The sequence below is a fragment of the Centruroides vittatus genome, unplaced genomic scaffold, assembly GCF_030686945.1.
Source record: "Centruroides vittatus isolate TY-2023 unplaced genomic scaffold, ASM3068694v2 contig_854, whole genome shotgun sequence".
In the NCBI taxonomy this organism is placed as follows: domain Eukaryota; kingdom Metazoa; phylum Arthropoda; class Arachnida; order Scorpiones; family Buthidae; genus Centruroides; species Centruroides vittatus.
In genome coordinates, this window is record NW_027122558.1 from 598,341 (window position 1) to 620,648 (window position 22,308).

A 22,308-nucleotide genomic window follows, 5' to 3' on the forward strand; every position below is an offset into this window, starting at 1 on the left:
ACAGTAGTGGTCAAAAGTAGAGCTATCCTTGACATATTTTTTAAAAATGTGACCTCTATTTTTTTTGTAAATTAGATTTAAAATAAAATCTGTTTGATTCAATTGAGTATTTTGACTCTTTTTTTGTGCTTTTTTTAACTATCACAATATTAATTACTTAGTAGGTGGTAAACAAAATAGAGGTTGCATTTAAAAAAAATATGTTAAGGGTAGCTCTACTTTTGCTCACTACTGTATACATACAGTAAACACTGTTTAACATACAAAAAGTTTTTGATAGGAAACACATAGGACACCAGAAGGCAACTGAGAAATGTGAACGATTCTCAATAATCTTCATGATTCTGTCTTCATCACACTTTTTTTTGGGTCATATTGTAGAGCATTCTTGTAAATTTTTTACTTTAGTGTTATGTTTCTATATTTTATTGTACTTTTATCTGTTTTTACCTGTTAGGAAAAAAGTTTAATTTTGTATTCTATTTAGTTATACAGGGTGTCCACCATGAACCTAACACATTTGAAACAGTTGTAAAAAATCTACTGCTCAGGATGTAAAGTAATGCACACTTTATGATGAAAAACTCAAAAAGTTTTATTAAAAAAATCAGTGAACCTCTACATGAGCTCCTTTTGTTGCACGTAGAACATTGAGAGTATACTCCATTTCCTGCCAGGTTGTTTCAAGCATCTCAGGCGTGATGGCAGCAACGGCATCTCGAATGCGCACACGAAGATGTTGAAGGTCACGAATTTTGACACCGGTGTAAACCTTGTCCTTGACAAATCTCCAAAAGAAAAAGTCTAATGGTGTAATATCTGGCGATCAAGGAAACCAAGAAGTGGCCTCCTCGATCGCCATTTCTTGATGATCCCTTTGTCAAAAAGTGTTGTTTCCATAACTTGAGAGTGTTCCTTGAGGGTGGCTCCTTGCCAATCATGCAACGAAAGTTCTGTTGCACTTGAATCACGGAATTTGTTTCAGCATATCACCACACAGCTTTTGAGAAGCCATTTTGCATTTGACTACTGCCATGTCACTTGCAGTCACTTTGGTGGATTTTCAAAATTACCTATACAACTTCCATGGTTTCTCCACCTAATGGAATGCACGACGTCTGATTACTGCCTTGCACTTCGATATGGCAGTTGAAACAAATAAGTTGGGTTCATAGTGGACACCCTGTACATGCAGTTAACCAGATCAACTATTATACAATATGGCTCCCCAAACCAGCATGCCAGCATTGTGACAGTGTGCTGCTCAACAGCAAAGATGGAATTGAAGCACTCACCAATTTTCTCCACATACTAAAACAGTGATGGTTTATTCCCAAATAGAATATGAATTTGTTGCTAAAGTATATGCTGTCAGCCTATCAACTTTATGTTTATTAATAATGTCTGTCCCTACATGTATAACCAGATAGAATATAAAATTAAACTTTTTTTTCCAAGTACAGGTAAAAACAGATAAAAGTACAATAAGATATAGAAACATAAAACTAAAATAAAAAGTTTACAAGAATCTCTACAATATGACAAAAACAAAGTAAGATGAGGACAGAATCATGAAGATTAGTGAGAATTGTTCAAATTTCTGAGTTGCCTTCTTCTGGTGTTCTATTTATAAGTTCTTCAGAAGCAGCTACAGACTGGCAGCAAATTTTCAGCCTGTAACAGCTCGTGCTTCTTTGGGTATGTTTGTACAGTTAAACAAGTTAAACGTGTTAGTAATAAATCGTTCGAAAAGTAGTAGTCTCACTCAGTGTGCATGCTCTGCGGTGACGACGTTTCGAACGAAGCTCCCGAAGGAAAGAGTTAGTTTACTTCATTAAGAAAATGGCGTCCGACAATATCAATGTTTCTAAATCTACTCGAGTGTTTAAATTGTGAATTAAAAGGTGAAATGATTGAAATAACTGTCCATCCGAAGCAATCTAAGAAAAATATTTCGGATAAGGCTGCGCTAGGAACATTCGTATCTTCGATTTTAGAAACAGCAATTTAGTTATAAACAAATCGTTTGAAAACTCTAATGAAATAAGAATAACGATGACGTCATTCTCACATAACTCGTTCGACTTTAAGAACATACCCTTTGTTATTGCATCACTGCAAATGAAGCCAATGATATTGAGATGTTAATGGTAGGATGCATAGCCATCATGTGCACGAAAAATGCTTCCCATATCATTGACAGACAACTTGCTAGTTGTATGGGAAGAGACTGGATTCTGAAGCTAGGCTTCTCCCTGTTTCATATGGTGGACAAAAACATCATTGTGACTGTTTTTGCTTGTCTCACGATCAGTCAGTCACCTGTTGTGGTGGTCTGGTTGTTGTATATGTGTTCCCTGGTACATCCACTGCCCCAAACACCTGCTTATATATTCAGGTAAAATGGACCAGATTGGGAAAATTCAGCTAAACAGCCATCTTGCTTCCCTCATCCGTGGTGATGCAGCCTTTCTAAAAAAACTCGGTCAACTGTGAGTAATTGGCTTTAACTGCATTGTATAAGCAACCTTGATATTCAAAGTCCTCTAGTTACACTGAGAATTCTGTATACAGTGAGCTTCTGCAAGCCATTTTGTAGAATACTAGGATAGCAATTTCAAGTGATATTACAAGAATGCATGTGCAAAATCTAAAAAACAAAAAAAATAAGAAACACCTTAAAATTTTTCATATTTACATTAAATTTAAATGAGTTCCAAGTAAAAAGTACAAATGATAATTTTATAATAAATGCTATTATCTTAGGAAAAGAAAAATATCCAGTTATTGCTGTTCTTCTGAATGGTGCTGATGATAAATGATTACACTTATTGAAATAAATAAGCTTTTATTTTTGGAAAATAATGAAAGGAATGTAATTTATATTACATATTATTTGTATCATGGTCATTTATATAATTTTTATTCTACTTCAGTTCTTTTATTTTAACAATAACTAATCATTTTATTTCATTAATACAAGAAAAAATAATGAATGGTTCTTGCATTAATGCTAATAATTCAGATTTACTTACATAATATCCGTCACTATTAGTAAATTTATTGGGTTGCAATTTGAAAAAATTGTAGACCTATAAATTACTACTATTGGCTGCCTGTCTGTCTCAATCCATCTTTCTCAAAAATGGTGTTAGATAGATGAAAGTCAAGATCAGATATGGAAAGCTTAGGAGCAGGAGGCCCCAATTAAATATATACGAACTTCTGGTTTGGACCAGAAGTCATGTGATTTCAATTCAAAAATTTTCTCCTGAACTCAGTAACATGGTTGACTGGCATGACTGTTTTTATCAGGAAAAGTATGATGTACAGGAGTAAAACACTACTAATTTGAGATTGAGAACATACCTGTATTGATATCTTTTAAATTAAATAAATTAAGAACATGATTAAAAATTTCAGCCTGGCATTATGACGATGTCACAATAATTTTTGTTTGTTATTAATATTTTTATACAGATTTAATAGATTTAAATTAAAAAATCAAATATATATATATATATATATATATTTATTTATTTATTTGAATTTTTTAATTTTATATACTGTATTTTACGGACTATAAGACACACTGAATTTTGGAGGCAATTTTTCGAAGAAAAAAGTGTGTCTTATAGTCCTTAAAATACAGTGTATATATATATATATTTTAGCATTAATAAAAACATTAAAATAAAATTTAATTTTATATTTCATTTAAAAATGATACATTTTTATTATTATTTATAGACTGTAAAGATACTACATTTAATTGGAAAGATTATTTATTGGAAACAAAGTCTCAAGCAGTTCCTGCTAGTGCCTTCAAACAACGTCCAAGTCATGGATTCAAAGTTGGAATGAAATTAGAAGCTGTAGATAAACGAAATCCTTTGTTAATTAGGGTTGCAACAGTTGCAGAAGTGCAGCCACATTTAATAAAACTTCATTTTGACGGTTGGTCGGATGCTTATGACTATTGGGTGGATGATGATTCGTTGGATATACATCCAGTGAATTGGTGTACGAAAACGGGACATCCGTTGCAACGACCAATTAGTAAGTTTTACATGAAATATTTTCTGCTTGTTTAACAAAAATAAACATTTAAATACAGTCGAATCTGCATAAGTCGACACCCGGATAACTCGACACCATCCGTTAAGTAGTTATTTTTTGTGGTCCCAGCTGACTTACGTAGGCATTAATGTTAAAAAACTCCAGTTTACTCGACACCATTTAACTCGTCACCACTGGATAAGTCGACATACTCTTGCTGTCCCACACTCCGATAAGTTGTCACCCCTCCTGAAAAAATGAATTCACTCCGCACGTGTGGTGCGAACTCATTTTTTTCAGGAGGGGGAGTCAATTTATTTATTAATATATAATTAATATATATATATATATATATATATATACATATTAATAAAAATGCCTTAACATTTTATGTATTTTTAAGTATAAAATAATAACGGATAAACAAAAAGAAAATATACAATCTACATCAACGTCGCACCGGAATCCAATTTTGCATTTTCTCAAGCTAGAGGCATTGAGAATCCTTAGACATTACTTGCCAACGATTGACAATTGCGAAGATGATGTTTTCAAGGTGTTCGTGATCGTTGAAAAAGAAAGTCCAGATAGTTTTGTGCTCAAAACAAGCAACACTAAATGAATTTTTCAGTTTTTCATCTACAGAGTAATTGTAAATGGAGGACACAATGTATTGTAAGCTTATACTACTGTTTAACACACTACTGTATTTTCCTAATTGTAGTTTTTTGGTTTTTTTTCCAACTTCGCTTTATAGTCGTCACATTGGATAACTCGACACATTTCCACTTCCCCTTGGGGTGTCGACTTATGCAGAGTCGACTGTATTTGATCTGATAAATCTTTTTGGAATTTATAATTTCTAAAAGAATTCAGTTAAAAAAAACAAATATTGGTTTGTCATATATAAATATTTATTTCATAAGTGATATTCTAACAATTCTAGTCTAATTTCCAAGAACTAAGCAATTCCTAATAATAATAATAATAATAATTATAATTATAAAAGTTATTGAACACAAATTCAATAATTTAAATAAGTAAAAATTCAAGTTGCAGAATAATGTTAGCTATTTATAAAACACTTTTGTTTGTTCAAAACCGAGAGTATCGAGAAATTGCATTCTTTTAATCTTCATAGTAAATACAACTCTGATATAACTGATGTAATTGCATTGTTTGAATTCTTATTTTATATTCTTGTGAGATAGTATTGCAAAGAGGATTGTAACCTTTTGAGAATGTTTTAAGTATATGGTAGAAAATAAAACTTGTAGATTTTACAGATAAAAAGTTGTTTTAACTTTTATGGTTAAAAACTTTGCAATTGTTTTGATTCTAATCCACAGATACAGCCATATTCTTATTGAGTTACAATATGGCTAATTAAGCCATGTCGGATATTGTAGCTTGATAAAAATCTAGCTCTATCATTTGATTAGAAACATTTATATGTTTTGATTCTAATCAAGGTAATCGTTTCTATATTTCAAAATATTTATACTTTTATTTTCAAAACTAGTAATTATACATGTATCCCTTGATTAATGCAGTTAATTAATTTTTTGATGCTACCATGTATATCTAAATCATGTTAATGAAATATGGTATCTATGTTAAGTAAAGACAGCTGGTAAAGCCACATTAATTAAAACTTCTGCCATGTATATAAAGAGATTGCCACAATTAATTCTGCACATTAAGCAAGGGATACCTGTATATTGATTTTGGTATTTAGTATGTAAATAAATTCCAGTTTTTAAATTTACATTTCTTTATAAATTATTGATTTGGTCTCAAAGCTATTTTTAAGATTTCATACATGTAAAGACATGTATATGTATAAGAGCCTGATATATCAGACCATCCCTGAAAAATATATGATGTTTTTAATTGTCTGGATTCAATTCCAGATCCCCAGAGTGATAGGTTAGTGCTCTAACAAGCTTGTTCATCTGGCCAGTGCAAATGAATAAAGATTTTAAACTGGAAAAATTTGTTAAAATATAAATATTGTTTGTTATGATAAGTATTATTGGACACTGCAGTAATATTATTATAAAATCAAAAAACTTTCAATGGTAATGACAAAATGTAAAAACAGAAACAGCAATGTGTTGCTTAACTTTCCTGGCAACATTTAAAACTGCGTTGTCAACGTTTAAAATTGTTGATCAACAAAGTCAAATTTTGCAATGAAATTATGAAAAATATTAATGATGTACTACTTCATGAAAGAGAAAATGATCCGATTGGAAATTACAATCTGTTAATGGCAATATTAGACTCTTATCGGTTTAAGAAAAGCTCAGGTAATAACGCAGCCAAATATAAAAACAAGTGGTTTGACAATAAGTGCTATTCTTTTAAAATTAGAAAACAAAAAAATTTACAAAAATTTAGAAAAGCAAATACGGAAGAAGCATTGAAAAAGTATTTAAACAGTAAGAAAGCATATAACAATCTTGTGAAGGCAAAAAAGAAAAGGTATTATTCAGAAATAAGTGATAAGTTGATTGCGACCAGAGACACAGCGTCGTTTTGGTCGATAGTTAATGGCTTTCGAGGTTTTAAGTCAAAACACAAAGATTCTATTCAAGTGTCCTACAGTGATTGGCTTCGCCATTTCAGCACTTTTTCAGAAGTGTATAAAAGTAAAAATAGTGCAAAGAAGGAAATAACTAGATCATTTCAAGGTACTGATTTTGAGGAAGTGATTACAGTAGAAGAAATACAGTACTGCATTGGGAAGTTAAAAGAAAATTCAGCTCCTGGGTCTGATTTAATTTCTAATTATATAATTAAAAACTTTCCAATTGAGATGGTTAGGTTTTTAACTCGACAATTCAACGGGTTTTACACCCGAGGAGTGATACCAGTCTCATGGAACGAAGTAACATTTGCTATGATATTTAAACATAGTGACAGAAAAGACCCAATTAATTACCGCCCAATTGCTCTGTTGTCAGGGCTGCGTAAAGTTTTTACGGCCGTTCTAATGTTGAAGTTTAACAAGTGGATAGATGAAAACAACTATAAGAATGAAACTCAATATGCGTATATTAAAAATGGAGGTACTCAGCTGGCCATCTTTATTCTGATAGCAATTGTACAGTTACAGCTAATGAAGAAAAGACGAAAGGTCTTTGCACTTTTCGTGGACCTGGAAAAGGCATACGATTCGGTGAGCATCACCGGCTTACAATCGAAAATGACATATTATCATGCAAGTGAACGACTAACAGAAATTGTCGGATTGTTGTTCGGTAGGTACAAAACAATAGTCAAACAGAACAATATACAGTGGCCATCGTTTGACTCAGCCAGAGGGTTATTGCAAGGAGACCCCTGGTCTCCTTATTTGTTTAATTTTTTTACGTTTGATTTAAATAATTGTTTTGAGAACGAAGATGATGGGTTTATAATAGGAGAACAAGTTGTTCATTCGTTATCTTACGCGGACGATATAGTCATCATTGCCCCAACTGCCGCGGCCTTGCGTAGGAAAATTCAACTAGTGACAAATTATTTAGATGGCTTGAAATTAAAAATAAACCCAAAAAAATCCAAAGTCATGATATTCAGGAATGGTGCTAACCTACCAAAAAAGTATATGTCGTTTTTTATTAATAATGAAGAACTGGAAGTAGTTCAGGAAATAAAATTTTTAGGTATCATCTTGTCACCCAGTTTGTCCTTCAACAAACAGTATAAAAAAGTCATCGCTGAAGCAAATACTTTAATAAATAATATGATTAGATTGTTTTACAGAGCAAAGATAAAGAACATCCAAGTTCATTTTAGGCTGTTTAACTCTATTATAATGAATTTTATTGGCTATGCGGCCCCAATTTGGAGCCTTACGAACTTTCAAAAACTAGAAGTGATCCAAAACAGGTTTATACGCAAGATTTTTTTGTTGGATTACAACACACCAGGTAGCGCGTTAAGATTGGAATTAAGTAGGTTTAAGTTGAGTGCTACCTTAATAAGAAGATACATGAAATTTTTATTTAAAATAAGAGATGCCCGCAATCTTTCCACTGTATTATTATACCAATTGTATCGAAAGTCTTTGATTAAAGGACAAAGCACAAACTGGGTGTCACAAATTGCACAAATTTTAAAGCGCTTTGGATATTCTGTTACAATATTCCTAGATTTACCTGAAATAAGTGAACAACATTTCCAAATGTTGATACAAAACGTGCTCGAAATCTCTTTATCACAAGACATAGAAGATATATTTATAAGAGAGAAAACTAATTGGTATAACGTAATTCTTGAGTATCCATTTATTAATAACTATATGTTAACTAACCTGGCGTTTAATGTCAAAAGATTTTTCATACAACTTAGAATAAATAAGGAATTAATATTAATCAATAATAATTTCATTGAGTTTTCCAAGAGTATCTGCCCTAGATGTCATACAATAATTTCAAAATTTCATATGTTTTGTGGCTGTAAAGATGCAAAGAAACTAGCACATAATCTTGACTTGCATATGTTAACAAGGTGCACTGATGAAAGAGCAATGTATGAAATATTCCATTCAGCCAAGATAGACATAATTTATAGATTATATAAATATGCTCACAAATTTTTTAACGTAACAATTCATTAAAGACATAAGTAGCATTAATTAATGCTATTTTATGTTTAAGAACCAAGTGTGTGAAGAAAGTTACAAGTTGCAGTATGAGTTGGAAGGTCTTTAAATTGATGGTATTAAATACTTACAATCGGCAACCAATGTGCTGTATAATGCTTGGTTTGATTTGTATTATTGGAGTATTTTTTAGTATTAATAACAAGAATTGTTGTCAAAACATCCTTTGTAACTGGCTCCTGCCTTATTACGAATAAATTTTGGATTATTATTATTATTTAAAACTGCGTGTGTGGTGCCATCCATTATGATATATCATTATTAAAAATTTTTAATTATTATAAAATGGCAGAAAGCTTAATTTTGAGAGTAAGGACAGGTTTTATAAAAAATTGTAAATGCTAATAAAGATTAAAATCATCATTAAGTGTCACCTTACTCCAGATATGACACATAATCCCCTTTATCTCCCCACTCCATTGACTTTAACCACTAAAATTTAATAATATCAGTGCCCCTAATACACAAACCTTCCTGCAAAATTTTACAAATTTTTGACAAAATTATAGACATCCAATTGCAAGGAGATTGTATAACAATAGGTATTTACATAAAACCAACACATAGTCCACTTTACATTCCGGCTATCTCGAACGACCCATATGGATACAAACTGTCCACTTTTCGTGCACTCATTAGAAAGGTGTATTCATATTGCTCTAATGTACTAGACAAGATTAAGGATATTAATAGAATTAAACAAATAACTTCAAACTTGGGATATAAAAAAAGTACAATAGAAGGCCTGATTAAAAGATATGAAGGAAGTAAAAGATTAAAAACCCAAACAAATCAGTTTAAAATCACCAAGTTCACTTATAATAAAAGCATCAAAGACATCACGAAACAAGTATTGGACAAAAAACACTCCAAAATAGCTCCTAGTTTGTACAGTATTCTCAGAAATGACAAAGACATGCTTACGAAAGAGGAAAAAGTGGGTGTATATAGAATTCCCTTCGAAAATCAGCAATTAGGAATTAAGAAGGACTATGTTGGAGTCACAAGAAGCAGCTTAGCTGTTAGACTTAAGGAACACAAGTATGACATTAATAAAGGGCACTGCAACACAGTTTTGTCAAGTATGGCACAAGCAGAGGACTCTGTAGTTAAATGGAGTGAAGCTACTATACTCAAGACCAGGCCTGGCCAACCCAAATTGTTTCGCAGGCCACTTTGATCACGCGTAACATTATGATGGGCTACAATTTAGGCAAACATGCTTTTAAAAAAGTAAAACAAATACAAAATGAATAAGATTTTATTGTTATACCAAGAGTTTGTACTCGCACTTGCGCATTATGACAATGACACATGCAAATTTTCATTTATTTAATTGTTTTGGTATACACATAATGGGAAACACAAGTTGTAATAGATATATAATATCGCATAGCGGGCCACACAATTTAACATAACGGGCCGGGGATTGGCCAGGCCTGCTCAAGACCATGCATTCCCCATCATTAGCTTTACACTAAGAAAAAGTTGAAATCTACAAAGTAAATTCAAGGATGGTTGTATTAATTCAAGGGATAAAATGGATTAGCTTTTGCATGGAAATTCTTCATAAAAGAAAAATTAAAATATAAAAATTCTTAGTTCATACCTGCCCTTATATTTTGATGCCTTTTTTTATGTATTTATTTTATTTTTGTTTATTTTTATTTTATATTATTTTATGTTATTTATTTTATTATTTATATTATTGTTGCTTCAGTGTATTTAACATGTTTTATTTTGTTATTTATTTGTTTATTTATTATTTTCATTTTAAATTTGAATGTATAATGTTCGAACGTATGTTCATTACAATTTTAAAATATGTTCAAATACCAGTACACCTGACGATGGCCTATTCCGTTAGGCTGAAAACATTAGTTTTAATTAAATAAAGAATTCTCAGCGATAGGTGTTGGATGCTTTATTAAGTGAAATACTTTATATTTATTTTTGCATGTCAAAAACTGTTTGATCACTTACAAAGCTATTAAAAGTCAATTCTGCTTATTTATATTATTTGCAAATTAACAAATGATAATAAAATTAGAATATCATTCATGATTTTGTTATATTATAATTTAATTAACTTTTAACTAAAAATATATTAAATAAATTTTAAAATATAAAAATAGTCAACTTTATAAAAAAAGATACAAAAAATAAATATTTACCTTTTAACTTTTAGATTCCAATAACCTTATTACTCAGGGTCAGGGTGGCTGTCCTACTCCGGGTTGTAAAGGAATTGGTCATATTAAAGGACCAAAATATACCAGTCATCACAGGTGAGTTCTTTTAAGAGAATAGAAAATATAATAATAAACTTTAAAATTTATTAATTTGTTTATATTTGTATCGTTTAATAAGATTAACACTAAGTAAACAATTAGAAATCAGTTTTGTAGTGTGATAATATGTAAAATTACTCTTCAAAACCAATTTTTTTTATTTTTATTACAGTTGCAACTCTCAGAATATTTATATTCTTTAATAGACAAATATAAATGAATTTTTTAATTTTGGAGTAAGGTTTCAATACTAATTTATTTTAGTTCAATTATTTTACAAGGTAGTGGTAAAATAACAGAAACAAACATTTGTCATTACTGTGACTTTATTAACTGCAACAATGAATTTGTAACGAGAAAACATGACAATACCATGTCTTAAAATGAACATTTTCAATGATCTTCAATGTGGTTTCCTGTGGATTTAATGCAGAACCTCATGCAGAAATTTTTTGTGATGGCACATAGCTTTTTCTCTACTGATATTTTTCCTATTCTTTCAGAAATTTTTTTGAGGGACTCCAAACTGTTGTGAGAGGTAGCATAGTCCCTTGCCTGCAAAACAGACCAAACACTGATCCATTTGATTGTGGTCAGGAATATGGGGCCTTTCCTTTGCACTGATAAAAAATTAGAAAATTGTTCCTGCTCCAGTTCTGCGTTGCTGTTAATCTACGTGCCAATGTAGTCTTGCCGTATGTCCAATCTCTGATGCCAAAGTGCTTGATTGATGCTTCAAACTGTCCTTTTGGTGATTGTGCACTGGTTTGATTGTGAAAATCTTGTCAATAGAAAGGATCCTTTCTTAACCACGAGAAGCATGCTGTGCAAAATTTCCCAACTTCTCTGAAACTTTTATTTTTTTGTCTTCTGTGAGATGATAAATCTTTTGGCACTTGTATGACTTCAATTGCAGATCCTCTTTGGCAATTTGTTGTAAGGATCTATTGCTGATACAGAGGTCACAAGCCATTTTTCACAAGGATACTCTTGTATTTATATGTATTTGATTCCAAACAATCTTACAGATTCTGTCAGTTCTTACCATACATTTTCCTCCTCTTTCTGGATGATTCCCATCGTGACCAACCTCCTTACTCTTCTTGATTGCCTTCGAAACAGTCTGCTTCAGAATCAAGGCTGTGAAGAATTTCATATTGATGCCTGCTAGCCCTATACAAGACAATGATTGCAGCATGAAATTTTACCATTCCCACCAACAATACGTGCAGGCACAGATGGTACTATTATTGACTGAGGACATAGTACAGATGTCACTGCATCGCAACGTGTGATCGGACATCATCTTAATCCCATATTTTGTATTTCTAGCACATTGCAATTTTTGTCTCCATTATTCTGCTGACAATCTATCAGAATTTTTTCTTAACATATATTTTAATTACGATAACTTCTCTATAAAATATTTTCTTTAATTCAATGTCTGCACTAAAAACTAGTTAAAAATTTTATTGGGCTGCAATTTGAAAAAATTTGTAGACCTATAAATTCCTACTGTCATCTGTCTGTCTATATGTCTTTCCTTAATCTAGAGAATGGAGTTAGTTAGATGAAATCCGAGACTAGATAAGGAAACCTTAGGGGCAGGAGACCCTGATTAATTATATATGAACTTCCATGCAAACTGGAAGTCACATTATTTCAATTCAAATCTTTTCCTCCAAAAGCAGTTAATAGACAACTGGCACACACTATTGTTAAAGGAAAAATATGATGTATCAGGGCAAGACACTACAATACTAATTTGAGGTGGAGAGCATATATTTTAAATTAAATAAATTAAAAATATGAATAAGATTTGTAGCCCAGCATTACGACCACGTCACAATAAATAATTGCTCGTTAACAATAAATTTATTTATTTAGAAATAACCAAATATATTAAATCTATAAGAAATTGTATGGGAAATGTTAGCTTCCTTTTAAGAAATATTTAAACTGATTTATTATACTCTTGTGGATTGATTCCTAACATTATTTTTGTTGACAATGAGTTTTTATAATATAAAAAAATCATTTTGTTACATCTTATTTAAAAAACGAAATTTGAATGAGAAAACATTATATATAAAAGAAACAATTATATTATGATTTGAAAGAATATTGAGATCATTATTTAATTTAGTGTTCTAAAGACTGTCAACTTTTAGCATTTTCTGTTTTCTTATGGCTTTTTTAAAATTTAATTTATATGGAACAATGCTTTTACATTCAATTCTATCAATCTGTTTCTTTCTTTCTTATAATTTCTCTTTCTAAGAATTTATACAATAAATAATTTTGACAAATAATGTCCAAACTTTGATGAGAAGATCTTTCTGTTATAATTATTTGAAATGTTATACTAAGATTAAGATACAACAGAAATAACAGTTTTATCTTGAGGAAACCGTGTTTTGTATTTTCTTTCTTTTTTTCGGAGACACAATGTAGTGACGTAATCTTAAAAAACACTGGGCGAATTTTTCATCCTTTTATTCATCCTTTTATTAATAAAAGGATGAAAAATTCGCCCAGTGTTTTTTAAGATTATAGTCACTACATTGTGTCTCCGAAAGAAAGAAATAACAGTACTAAGTTATTATTTATAATCTAGTTTTTCAAGTTTTATATCAAAAGATTTAATATTATGGATTATTTATTTAATTTTACTTTCCTGGTTGTTATGTACACATAAGGGAAAGTATTGGAATTGTGTCACTTTTGATCCTTTGAGTTTTTTGCAAATCTCCACATTTGGAGAGCTTCTGAACCCAAAAAGGTAAAAACAAAAAAAAAATTCCATGAATGTGTGTGTTGGCATCTATTTCATTTAATATTTCAGGATGAGGTAATGATGATGGTATGAAATTTGGCATGGTGGCTTATATATGAGGGACATTTATGCTATTAAATTTTGGTGGTTAATGGTTGAAGGGATGGGATATAGAGGGGAGTCGTGTCATATCTCAAGAGGGGTCGAATTTAATGAAGATTTTATTCATTATTAGCATTTACAATTTTTTTATAAAACTTATCTTTCCCTCAAAATTAAGCTTTTTGCTGTTTGATAATAATTAAAAATATAAACATTTTTATAACAAAATCTCATAACGGATGGTGCCACATACAATTTTACTCATTTTATTAATGATATAAAAGTTATTTTTAAATAAAATCTTGTAACTAGATTTTTTTTATATACTGATACAGTCAAACCTCACTATAATGATCATTTGTGAACCTGGAAAATAGTTATGCTGTTATACTGAGGTTATTGTTGTAGTGAGGTCTTGAAATTTAACAACTGAGATCATTAAAAATGTGAAGATTAGTTTGAATACATTCTGTGCCCACATCTCAGTAAACCAATGGAATGTTGCATTGTTTATATCATCACAGTTAGATGTCTTCAGACATTGCCGAGAAGAATCAAAGTTTCCACTGACTACACTGCAATCGATTTCCTTCTGTTTCTTTAAAACTGTTGCTAGGATTGACTAAGCAAAGTCATACTTCTTTGCAACTTCTGTTTGTTTCATTTCCCTATCAAAATCTTTGAAGTTTTTCATTTTCAAACTTATCTGTTTCTGTGCTTTTGCTATTTTTTTCCATTATAGACTACTACCTTCTTCTTGGCCAACAGCCAGAGCTCTTGTCCGATAGGAAAAGGAAATGCTTCACAATTGGTCGAGCACCTGCAGTTCCTCGTAGGATTGGCCACGGCAGTGACAACGGTCGCAGTGTCGCCAATTAGTTAGTTGTGGGCAAATCGTTTGGAGTGCGTGGAGGGTCCATAGGTAACATGATTAGTGAGTAGGCACTCCTAGCTCTTTACCACTTGGTTCTTGCATTGATCGGTTATGATGAAGAATTTGAGTTTGCCGTGGGTTGTGCAAATCCCGATAGTCGTATCATTGTATCAGGGTTTTTACTGTCATTGTAGCTATGATAAATTACAGTATTTGTATAGAACTTTGACCAGGACCACAGAAGTTCTATTGCTGTACTGGGGTTTATTGTTGTAACAGGTATTGTATCAGAGAGGTTTGACTGTATTTTATTTGCTATTTTGATCAAGAGAGTAAAATACTCTTTTTTTGTTAAGATTTTTCGAGGTAATTAAAAATAGGAAACTCATTCAATTTTACTGTTATTGCTTACAATTTATAAATGCATTTTTTTTTTGTGTTTTTCCTTTCCTAATTTTTATAGATTGTGATTTTTTTCTTATTAATTTTTATCTGAAATATGCTGCTATTTTAATTAATAGGTCTTGATTTTTTTTATAGTTCTGCCATTAGACTTTATCAGTATAAAAAATGTATTTTCTATTTTTCAGTTTGTTCTTTTAATCATATTATTTATATTTTTATTTATTAGATTTTATGAATATAAGTTTAGTTCTGGCCTACCAAATTTAAAATTAAAAATAAGTTAATGTGGCTTTTATATTTATTAACACTGTAAATAACATTTTAAAAGTTAGTTTTTATAGCTCATATTTTCCATTAGCTCATATCATACCATTGCATATTTTCAGTTTAATTCAATAAACCATTACATACTTTTTTAGCACAAAAATCATGTAATATTTACTTTATAAGAGCCAATAAAATCCAAATAAAAATTTTGATTCCAAGAAACTTTTTATGATCAAAGGAAATAACATTTGCATTTGACACCGTGTTCAAAATGACGAGGAAAAAAATGAAAATGTTTCCGAATAGAAAATTTGTTTTGCAGTTTTTCTCATCACTTTTTATAGCTTACGTAAAGAAAAAATATGATTTTAATATTCTTTCAATTTAAAAAAATATAGAAGAAATTAAATTGTCTTCATTTCTGTCACATCCAATCATCAGAAACAAAACAGTCTTCCTTTGCAGACACATGACAGAATTGAAGACAGTTTAGTTTATTCTATATTTTTTAGATTGTAAAAATACTGTCTGCCATATTAATTGAAATTAATATTCTTTGTTTGGTCTGAATATTACTCTAATTACTTCAGTGCATAAAAACAAGAATATTTAGAATAACTTGGAAAGATCCTGCTGTTTATTATGCTAGAAGGAATAAATGTAATCATGCTGAAAAAATCATTTGGATTTCGATAGACATTCAACAATTGCCTTTCCTCTGTTTTAAAATAGAAAAAAAAAATAATTATAGAGAAATCTTTTTGATATTTTCTTGAGTGGCTAAGCAAAGAAAAAAAACAAAGAATAAATGAAAATGATCATTTATTCTTTTAACTTAAATGCATTATTTTTTTTATAAACATCAAATTATTATTAATTAGTTTCAATGATTGTTGATAATGTATATAAATTTGCACTATATATTTATGAACATTAAAAGTTAAAAAGTTTTTCAAATAAAATTATTTAAATGTAATGGAGATTTGATGTAAAATAAATAAGATTTGTAGTCTAAGATGATTAACAAATCAATTGTATTTTTGCATGTTCACTTATAAATGTAGCCAGATTATATTAGGTTATTAAGGCTATATAATAAATCAGAATCAAAACAATTTGGCTAGAGATAGGCAGTAAGAGTTGGTAGCCAAGGTGCCTATCTCTAGCCAAATTGTTTCGATTCCGATTATTAAGTAGCCTCAATATAGTTTAATAAAATCTGGCAGATTATTTAGCAATAGTAAAGCATCACATTGTTGTAATTTCTATTCATCAATTAAAATAATTTCTTGTATTTTTTATATTTGAAAGATGCATAGATCAAAAATATTATTTCTTTGTGTTTATAACAATATGCGTTATATTACTAAGTCTTCTTTGATTTATATTTTAAACAGTGCATTTGGATGCCCTTATTCTCAACTCAATATGAACAAAGACACTGCTCTGCAAGACAGATTAGATCCTCCAAGGAATCTAAGCGACAATGTCGTAGACTTGGTACGCAAGAATACCGATACCGGTGGGACAATTGAAGCATTGAGGTAAATTTAAAATATTCATTAGTTAATTCAATCATGTAATAAATTGAGCTTTTATTGATAATTTATTTGATCTTATAAACAATTTTTAATAAATTTATTAACTGACTTTTTGAAATATTTTTTATCTATTAATATTTTCAATATTGAAGATTGGGAATTTTTGGAAAAACTTATTTGATCCTTCTTCAAGTAAAAGTATTTTAATAATCAAATGTGAACATTAAAAGAATGTTTGATCTTTGTTTTGATGTGCTTTTCATAAAGTTTTAATAAAATTGTAATTTGAATACTCAACGTAATAAAATTAATTTTTCAGAAGGTGTCCCACGCCTGGTTGCGACGGTAGCGGACACATCGACGGACGATATTCTGTCCATCATAGAGTTTCTGGATGCCCTTTAGCTCAGAGTCAAGCGGATATTGCTAACGGAGATAAGGATGACAGTCGAGATTCCGATTATACTAAATCTTCCATAAGACTTAATTCTGGGAGGGGGAGGAAAAGGTAAGAACAATAAAAACAGAATATGTGATTTTTATCAAAAACACAATGAATTTAAAAAATTTTTGTAGTACAATTTATGAAAGGATTTATTTGTCTTTAAAATAATTATTACAAGAATATATATAATAATCTAACTTGAAAATTATATTCCAAATAAATATTGCCAAGATCCTAAATTGATTAGAAGAGTAGTATTGAAATGATAATAACATTCAATATATAAAAAGAATGTTGAACAATTTGGAATGAATCAAAAGACTGATTATCTGTCGAAAAAACATGATTATTCCTTAAATGCCAATATTTTTTCATAGAATTTTAATAATTAAATTTTAATTGAGATGATGATCTCAAAAATATATACATGATAGAGTAATTAGAATTGTTTGAGGATAAATCAAAATAAATATACTAATACTATTTGTGCAAATATTGAATTTTATGCTAAAAATAGATGCTCTTTATATCAGTGGAATTTTGTTGCATCTGTGATACAACATTACATTGTTAGCCATAAATAACATTAATAAAATTACATAAAATGTTTAATTATAGCTACCTAGAATTATTATATTTAAAGAGTTCACTATTTTATTACATTAAAACCATTAACTGAATAGTTTCAACAAGGGAGTGCCTGCCAAAGCCAAAAGTCCATTATATAATAAAGTAGATTTTTTGAATGCTTGTGTTAAAAAATTGAAAAATTAGTTAATCTGAGATATAATTGTATTTTTATTTAGTGAATGCAAAGTTTTAGTTTTCTTGACAGAAGATGCCATATTATATAAAACTTGCCAGATAGTAATGGAATTCATTCACAAATGGCAGTTTGCTGCTAATAGTTTTGTAGAATATAATATTCTGCCAAGCATAAATGTAAGGTGACCAACCGTCCTCCTTTTGTAAGTTCTGTCCTCCCTCGACAAGTGTCCTGCTAAATGTCCTCCTTTTGTAAGTTCTGTCCTCCCTCGATACCCGACTGAGAAAAAAATAAGTCGCGAAATAAACCTTGATAACTGCTTTAACATTAAAGTCATGGAAAGTTCGACCGACTCAACAACCCACGACTTAAAAAAAAAAAAAAAGGTCAACCCATTCACGTTAGTCAATATAAACCTATGTGATGATATCGCTTATTCGATACAGCGTTCAAGTTTGCTCGAGTGCGGGCATATTACAATTCAATAATCCGATACTGGTTTTATAAAACAGTTAAGAAGGGTGATACCACGATATCAGCCCCAGGTGTCACCCATGCTAGCTACGCTACTGCGCGTGCGGTAGAGATTATTATAGTGTATTATTATTGCAATGAATAAAATGTTTCTTTTATTTACAATATTTTTTCCTTCAATTTATGTGTCCTCTTTTTCATTATAAAAAAGTTGGTCACCTTAATAAATGTCATTAGCAGTTTTAAATTGACATATGATATTACATTACAGGTAATAATGTGCAAAAATTTTGCTTTAACAATTTAGAGATAAGTTAAATAGAAACAAATTTTTATTGCTGAAAGCTATTTCTGATGTTTTAGTGAAATTTAACAAAAAAGTTGAATACACAACAAATTGAAAGTTTTCTTCATTGACATGCGGTTATTTTTTGTTTCTGAGCAATAATTACAATATCTTATTTATAAATAAGATTTGTTTGCCGATGCTTCTGAATTTCTTGTTACTATTAAGGAATTTCCATTTATGTCTGCATCTCTGTTTTCCTGTAAGTATTGGTAAAATGGGGTGAACAGAAACCAAAATTTTCTGGAAGTTTTGTACGTGTTCAACAAAGACTTAACTAACTACTCTTTGGACGTTATGTTTTTGTAGGCTGGCACACATTAATCTAGATGCCAGGCCTGTTTGTATGTTATGGTTGGATATGTGCTTTTGATGTTTGACAAACTTTCTTGATAAGTATCATATTAAAAAGTTGTGTTAGGGTCTTGTCGTAGTATAATTTAATTAAATTTTCAATGAAATCACTTGTATTTTGAATTTTTTTTTTTTAATATAATCATTGATCTTTTTTTTTCTATTGAAATATTAGTTTAAATTATAAAGAAAAGATTCTAAAAACTTTAAACTGGTAATTATGCCATTTCAGAATTGACATTAATATGAACTACTGTAATAAGCTATTTTTCTACCAAGTAATAGTTATGTTATCTCCTTTATTTAATTTTTTAAAGAAGACAGAACCGGCATCATGACCCGATGCAAGAATAACTTTATTCAATTTTTTCCAATAATGACATGCATTGGAAAAATTAAAGTTGTTGCATTAGGTCATACACTTCATTCCGTCTTCTTTAGAATAGTAAAAATTACTAATGGCGTAGTTGTTTAAACTTAAATTAAACGAGCAAAATTATTGTGACGTCGTCACAATGCCGGACTCCAATTTTTAATTTATTTAATTTAAAATATATGCTCTCGATCTCAAATTAGTAGCATCTTGCTCCCGTACGTCTTACTTTTCCCAATAACGACAGTCCTGCCGGTCATCTATGTAATTCCATTTTGGGGAAATTTTCAAATTGAAATCATTTGTCTTCCAGTTTGCTCTGGAAATTTGTATATAGTTAATTGGGATTTCCTATTCCCTAAGCTTTCCATGTGTGGTCTTGGCTTTCATCTATCAAAAACCATTCTGGAGATTAACAAGGCAGACAGGTGGAATTTATAGGTCTAAAGTTTTTCAAATTTCAGCCAAAAAAAAAACACTCTATTATCCATTATAACCAGTTATGTTCTCATTTAAATAGTAATTTCTAATAGAATTGACAGTTCAACATCATTATCATTTTATTTCATTTCCTTTACACTCTCTGATGTTACAATAGTAACTTTACTTAATAACTTAATAAATAATTTAGATTTCGCAATAAATTTTTCGAATCTGAAACTTTCTTGCATTGAACTTATTTAAAAAAGTTATTGTTCTTTTCAAAGCTTCTACTTATGAATAAGATGATATAAAAATTTATTTATTTTCTGTTAGAAACATTTCTTTTATGTAAAGCCCCAAATTGATATTATTTATTCCTTTTTATATCTTAGAAATTATAATTGAGAAACAAATTTGTTGATAAATAAACAATAATCGTTGTTAAAATAAGGCTATCTAAAAGAAAAAAAATTGTGTTTTCTTTTATTTTCAGGAAACTTCTTATGGAAGATAAGAAAAGAATATCTGGTAAGTTGAAAATAATAACAATTAAGAATCATTCAAGTTCAAAATATACTTTTTAGAATGTAATAGAAAACTCTAAACATAATTTAGATGTTGACAATTAGCATTGTTATTTTATTATTATTTGTTGAAATTTTGTATTATTCATTATACAAAATTTCAACAATAATTACTACACAAATTGTATTTTGTAGAATGCAAAGCATTTAATTTGATAGTTACATTTATCTTGGTAAGATTGGTATTGAATATTTAACTGCTATAACTGTAAATTACCGATTAGTCGTACGATACTTTCATTAATTTCGTTTAAAACGACGACGACGTATAATTGATTAGATATTTTCGCTCGTACGCTTACCATTTGTTAGAAGAGCCAGACTCGTTCTAAACAAGAATTTTTATTATTTATTTATGTTTTATTGTATTCTGAAAATTAGAAAGAATAAAAAAGGGAACTTTTATGAAAATTATATAATTAGAGGCATTTTAACAATTTCATTAATGACAATAAACATAATTACCATATTATTTTAGATAAGCCCCAACTTGGTTGAATTTTTTTTTTTTTTTTTTTTTTGCAATTTATAGTGGTCCCGAATGTCCGTTTTGACCAACAAAACGACATCGTCGTCCGTGCAGACATCCTATCCGTCGCAAAGGCATTTTCGATCCTCGGGTCCGTCCTTCGGAAGTCAAAACGGACACTCGGACCGCTACGGATAGCAAATTGCATTATTTTATATTTTCGCCATCAAATAATTGTTAGGGATGTTTTGTAGATCTATAGATCTACAAAACATTAGGAACATTAGCTGCAGAGTACTTGAAGTGATGCAAATATACATCATAGAAATATAATCTATGTACAAAACTGGATAAGATTCCAAAAAATAAAAGAAACTCGCCTCGTAATTCCAGCAATACATTTTAATAAAGTAAGAATGTTTTCGGCCTCAATTAATAGATCTGCCGGAGTCGGAATGCAGTTAACGTAATGGAATCGAGCACAGGTAACATTCCAAAATAAATAGAGTATATACAAATTTTTGAATACAACAGTAATCGATAAGAATAAAGTAACAGAAATAAATAAAATACAGTAAAAGCATGTATACAAAATAAAATTATAATTTAAGTCTACATTGTAAACATTTGGAGCAAGTTAAACTTCATAGATGCATTGCCACGCAGAGGATAAAGTGTCTGTGTCTATGTAGTTGACACAATATTGATTTTACTGGCTTTATTTGCCAAGTGTCATATTTTAAGTATAGAAAAAAATTATATAATATGAAATTTCAAATGAAAAATATATTTAATCATAGTTTACTGGAAGTATAAAATTTATCAGAAGCAGAGCAAAGTCTCCTTAAAATTTATTATTATATTTGGTTTTAATTTTGTAATCTCAGTTAAAATACAAACTTACTGTTGTACTTGTTAAATTTGTCAAATTAAGAAATATTGGAATTATCACACAGGAAAAGGAAATTACTTTGAATTGTGAAAAAAATAATACAAAGTAATTTCCTTTTCCTGTGTGATAATTCCAATATTTCTCAATTTGACAAATTTAACAAGTACAACAATTGGAAAAAGAGGACAGGAAGCG

At 29.9% G+C, this 22,308-nt stretch overlaps 1 protein-coding gene across 8 annotated transcripts in view; it reads left to right on the forward strand.

Moving 5' to 3' along the window:
* LOC136982562 (lethal(3)malignant brain tumor-like protein 4) overlaps window positions 1-22,308 on the forward strand; it is a 72,816-nt gene that overhangs the window by 48,614 nt on the left and 1,894 nt on the right. For all 8 annotated transcript variants that reach the window (XM_067279066.1, XM_067279069.1, XM_067279071.1 and 5 more), the window contains exons 13-17: window positions 3,751-4,059; window positions 10,920-11,019; window positions 16,844-16,990; window positions 17,307-17,495; window positions 20,662-20,696. In XM_067279066.1, coding sequence (XP_067135167.1) covers window positions 3,751-4,059; window positions 10,920-11,019; window positions 16,844-16,990; window positions 17,307-17,495; window positions 20,662-20,696 — 780 coding nt within the window. The remainder of the gene's footprint in view (window positions 1-3,750; window positions 4,060-10,919; window positions 11,020-16,843; window positions 16,991-17,306; window positions 17,496-20,661; window positions 20,697-22,308) is intronic.